This window comes from Sinocyclocheilus rhinocerous, unplaced genomic scaffold (assembly GCF_001515625.1).
Source record: "Sinocyclocheilus rhinocerous isolate Xijiao unplaced genomic scaffold, SAMN03320098_v1.1 scaffold852, whole genome shotgun sequence".
In the NCBI taxonomy this organism is placed as follows: Eukaryota; Metazoa; Chordata; class Actinopteri; order Cypriniformes; family Cyprinidae; genus Sinocyclocheilus; species Sinocyclocheilus rhinocerous.
In genome coordinates, this window is record NW_015626422.1 from 228,996 (window position 1) to 234,332 (window position 5,337).

The 5,337-nt window shown below is 31.8% G+C and overlaps 1 protein-coding gene across 1 annotated transcript in view; it reads left to right on the top strand.

Annotated features, from left to right (window-relative positions):
* Positions 1 to 4,917, top strand: part of LOC107715463 (alpha-actinin-2) — a 45,240-nt gene extending 40,323 nt beyond the window's left edge. The window contains exons 18-21 of the mRNA XM_016521614.1: positions 136 to 282; positions 2,616 to 2,681; positions 2,762 to 2,920; positions 4,605 to 4,917. Of these exons, the coding sequence (XP_016377100.1) occupies positions 136 to 282; positions 2,616 to 2,681; positions 2,762 to 2,920; positions 4,605 to 4,763 (531 nt within the window). The 3' untranslated portion in view covers positions 4,764 to 4,917. The remainder of the gene's footprint in view (positions 1 to 135; positions 283 to 2,615; positions 2,682 to 2,761; positions 2,921 to 4,604) is intronic.
* The last annotated feature ends 420 nt before the right edge of the window (positions 4,918 to 5,337 follow it).

The following is a 5,337-nucleotide window of genomic DNA, read 5'->3' on the forward strand; positions in this document are numbered from 1 at the left end:
CACACATATACACACACACACACACACTCTCACACTCTCACACTCACACACACTCTCACACTCTCACACTCTCACACACACACACACACACACTCACACACACACTCCGTCTAACGTGTGTCCCGTGTGCTGCAGCACATGCGTGTGGGATGGGAGTCACTGCTCACCACCGTCGCTCGCACCATCAACGAGATGGAGACGCAGATCCTGACGCGTGACGCTAAAGGAATCAGCCAGCAGCAGCTCAACGACTTCAGATCCTCCTTCACACACTTCGACCGGGTGAAACACAGCAAACAGCAGTACACTGATACTGTTATTCTACTGTCGTCATCGAGATATTATTATAGTTTTTGTTCATATTTTGAATTGTTTTTAATTTAATATTTTCCATTTTCATTTCATATATATATGTATATACATATATATATATATATAGAGAGAGAGAGAGAGCGATTTTATTAATTTTTATTACAGTTTTAGTTTGAGTTATATTACTACTTCAACAATTAAAGGAAAATAAGAAATGTTACCTTGGCAACAGTGACATTTTTGTATCACTGATATACTATTATAGTTTTTATCAATATTTTGAATAGTTTTTATTTGTATACTTTTCATTCTCATTTCAATTTTAGTTAAAGTTTTAGTAATTTTGTAGTGTGTTTTTGTCATTTTTAGTATTTTTTTTATATGTAGGTCTATATAATGTTTATTCATTTTTATTTCAGTTTTCATTTATTTTAGTTCCTCAATTAAAATAAAATAAGAAATGTTATTCTGTTATAGTTTTTATTAATATTTTGAATCTGTTTTTATTTTTATATATTTTTCTTTTAAAGTTTAGTTAGTTTTAATAATTTTTTGTAGTTTTTGTTGTTTTTAAATATGTCTATATGATTTTTATTATTTTTATTTCCATTTTAGTTATTTTACTACATCAATTCATTTTAATTTTCATTTAATTTTCATATTCATACACAAAAGTTTTTTATATTTAATTTTATTTCAGTTAACATTTATTTTAATAATTAATTTTAGTTATATTAGTTTATTTTATATTTTATTAAGTAACAAAAATGTTTATTTAATGGTTTTAATTTGAGTTTAGGTTTTAGTTGTTTTAGCAGTTTGTTAAAATAAATTAAAATGAGCAATGTAACTCTATATATATATATATATATATATATAGTTTTTATTTTATTTCAGTTAACATTTATTTCGAGTAATAAAATAGTTTTTTAATCATTTGAATTTTAGTTTCAGTTTTAGTTAACTGTATTAACCCTGACTAGAGTTAACCTGTAACTCACTGCTAACAAATCCTGACTAATAGAAATGTATATAATAAATTCATATTTGTGTGTATTGCTGCAGATTAACCAAAAGAAACTTTACTGAAGGTTTGACCGGTTAACTTTGGCCGAACAGGAAACCACTACCAACTAAAATAGGTACTAACTAAACTGCAGAACAGAACTTACATTTGTTTAACTAGTTTAGTGTTGCTTATTCACTCTCTCTGCTTCATTCTATATTGTTAAAGTCACATGAAGTCAGAATTAACTCTGTTTACTTTCATATTATACTTTAGATTTAATCTCCCCTTCATGCAGAGACACTTTTCATCAGTGATGGGGGAAATGAACCTTATGAAGCTTTGAATCAATTGATTCACAAAATGATTCAACAATGATTCATATTGTGAAATGACTCGCTGGTGACACCTGCTGGTCAAAACTGTGTAAATGCAATGAAAACTCAGCATTTTTTTACAAACCAACTGCAAATATTTTATTGAAAGTGTAATCTATTAAATGCAATTAACAAATCATCAAATACTATGAAATATGAAGTGTCTGTATAATATGGGCTGTTTTATGCATTTGTATTACTTACTTTGTTTGTTTTATGCAGGGCTTTGCCAAATATAAAGACAACTCTTCCTTTTTTATTATATGTGACCCTGGAGCACAAAACCAGTCTTAAGTGTCAATTTTTCAAAATTGAGATGTATGCATCAGCTGAAAGCTGAATAAATTAGCTTTCCATTGATGTGTGGTTTGTTAGGATAGGACAATATTTGGCCGAGATACAACTATTTGAAAATCTGGAATCTGAGGGTGCAAAAAAATCTAAATATTGAGAAAATCATCTTTAAAGTTGTTCAAATGAAGTTCTTAGCAATGCATATTACTAATCAAAAATTAAGTTTTGATATATTTACGGTAAGAAATGTACCAAATATCTTCATGGAACATGATCTTTACTTAATATCCTAATGATTTTTGGCATAAAAGATAAATTGATAATTTTGACCCATACAATGTATTGTTGGCTATTGCTACAAATATACCCCAGCGACTTAACACTGCTTTTGTGCTCCAGGGACACATATAAATGTCTACAAATGTATAAAACTGATCTAAGATCAGGTAAAAACAGACACTAGTTCATAGGTTCACTGAGATCATCGCCTCCTAGTGGTGAACCATTGAATCATCAAAACATTTGCTACTGTTCATCATTAAATCCTGCAGTTTGTCCAGTCAGAACAGAAGTAAAGTGGGCTGTAAGCACTTCTTCTGATAGTTTGTGTTTGTTGGTTTCTGCAGAAGAAGAAGGGTGGCATGGAGACGGATGATTTCAGAGCCTGTCTGATCTCCATGGGCTATGATCTGGTAAAGAACAGCAGTGAAGCAGCGTCTCTGCTGTGTTTGAGCACATGGCGAGTGTTGTCTATCTGTCTCTCTGTCTGCAGGGTGAAGCTGAGTTCGCTCGCATCATGTCTCTGGTGGATCCCGACGGCGCCGGTGTGGTGACCTTCCAGTCGTTCGTGGACTTCATGACGCGAGAGACCGGAGACACAGAGACTTCGGAGCAGGTCATCGCCTCCTTCAGGATCCTAGCTGCGGATAAGGTGAGATTCTGAGCCCTGAACACACTCTGAGATACTGAAGACTTATTCTGAACTGCATTGCAAATTTTTTTTTTTTGGTTGTTTTTCTTTGGTTTTGGTTGTTTAATTGTTTTTCTTATTTAAAATTGAATTATTAATGAAATTTTATTTCATTTTTTATTTTATTTTAGCATGGCATGGCTTATTCATAACGGTTTGCATCTATTTGATTTTATTTAAACAATCATATTTTCTAAATGCATTTCGCAGAAATATGTTCATTGTGAAAACAACTAAATTTATTAAGTCAAAAAGTATGAACATGAATAAAATATGGCTAGCTGTGGGACAAACAATATTCAATTAGATAAAGATATAAGATATAAGATTGAAACAAATGGGATAGTTTGATGATAAAGAAATAAACCTGGTTATTCCAGAAGTCCTAAGATTTCTTCTCTCTCTAGATATTTCTGTCTTCAAAAAATTTTTTCTATCTTCAATTTTTTCCTCTTATCCAAAACCTTTTTCTCTCTTCAAAAACATTTCTTATCCAAAAAAACACTTTTTTTATCTTCATTTTTTTTCTCTCTTCCAATTTTTTTTCTTATCCAAAAAAACACTTTTTTTCTCTTTAATTTTTTTTCTCTCATCAAAAAAAACTTTTCTTTAAAAACATTTTTCTCTCTTCAAAATTTTTTTTTTCTGTATTAAAAAAGTCTCTCTTCAAAAATATATAAACTTTTTTATCTTTATTTTTTTTTCTCTCTTCAATTTTTGTTATCTTATCCAAAACAAACACTTTTTTTCTTTTTAATTTTTTTTTCTCATCAAAAAAAAAAATTATTCAAAAACATTTTTTCTCTCATCAAAAACTTTTTCCACTCTTCAATTTTTTTCTCTCATTTAAAAAAAAAGTCTTAAAAAAACTTTTCCATTTTTTTTTCTCTCTCTTCAGAAAAAAAATGATTTTTAAGAGAGAAAAAAGTTGTTGGGAGAGAAAAAAATTCAGTGACAGACCAAGAACATCTTAGTACTCTGTAGGTTATTGTGTATTCAAGACATCAGTTTATTAGTACTGTAACAGAAATCTGACCCGTTTCATTTCTGAAGGACTGCTAAATATGCCTCACATTAGGTTTATGGTAAAACTGTGTAATCCAAATGCATGGAACCTTTTAGTGCAGATCAAATACATCAATCTTTACTTCTAAATCGCTTTTTGAGTGCATGTTACTAAAATGTTTTTATAAAGCGGATAGTTCCGGTGCTTGATTCTGATTGGCTGAGCCGCGTTCGAAGCTGTTGTAAATGACTCTACAAAGTAACATACACCTTTGTTTACGTTTGTCTGTTGCTCGGCAACCACTTTGTAGCAACCACAACTGTTTCTGAGGAGCTACATTGTTTGGTGGAAGAATACTATTTTTATTAATATCATTACACTTTATTTACTCTGTTTTATTTTGTGAAACCGTACTACGTATATGGAATAACCGTTTTATAAAAGCAATAACCCCCGTGAAGCCGTGGTTTACAGTGAATTAATAATAGCTAAGGGGGTTTACTCCGCTTCACGTCGTACCTAACAACGCCACTTAGCTGTTATAAATTCACTGTAAACCACGGCTTCACGGGGCTTATTGCTTTACCATGTACCATTATGAGCAGACATATATTGCTAGCTGTGGTCTGGTGCTTGCAGCCGTATATTCTGGTGGATGAGCTGCGTCGGGAGCTTCCTCCGGAGCAGGCCGAGTACTGCATCTCCAGGATGCCTCCGTATCAAGGACCTGATGGAGTCCCGGGGGCGCTGGACTACACGGCCTTCTCTACGGTGCTGTACGGCGAGAGCGACCTCTAGCTGACCTCTAGTCGTGTGTGTGACCTCACTGTCTGACTCTGGCCGTGATGCTCTTTCATGTGTGAAATACACCAGAACATTTACTGAACATGAAAACATGTGTTTCATTTCAAAATAAAGACTTTTAGCCATTGCATTTTGTGTTTGTATGAATTATAATTATTATATATAAGGGTCCAGAAGCCTGAGACCATTGAAAATTGATGGGGTTTTTTTCAATTGATTTTTTTTAACCTTTAAATTTAAAGCAAATATTTATGATATTGAAATATTTAAACAAAAAAAAAAAGTTTTTTTTTTTTTCAGTACACATTTTAAATTTGAAAAGAGTGCAATATAGAATCAATGATTTATTGCTCTCAGATTTTTGGACTGACTTTATATGCTGATGATGTTATGATTTATGGATCTTCAGACTGCTGCATCTGACACAGCTTTTATCAGTGGAAGACAAACTTATACTGAACTATGAAACATTTTAGTTAGCAATGGCTGGTTATGGTTAGTTCAATGCAAATATATATAAAAAAAAAAAAAATCTGATATAGCTTTTTTTTTTCCAGTAAAAAAAAAA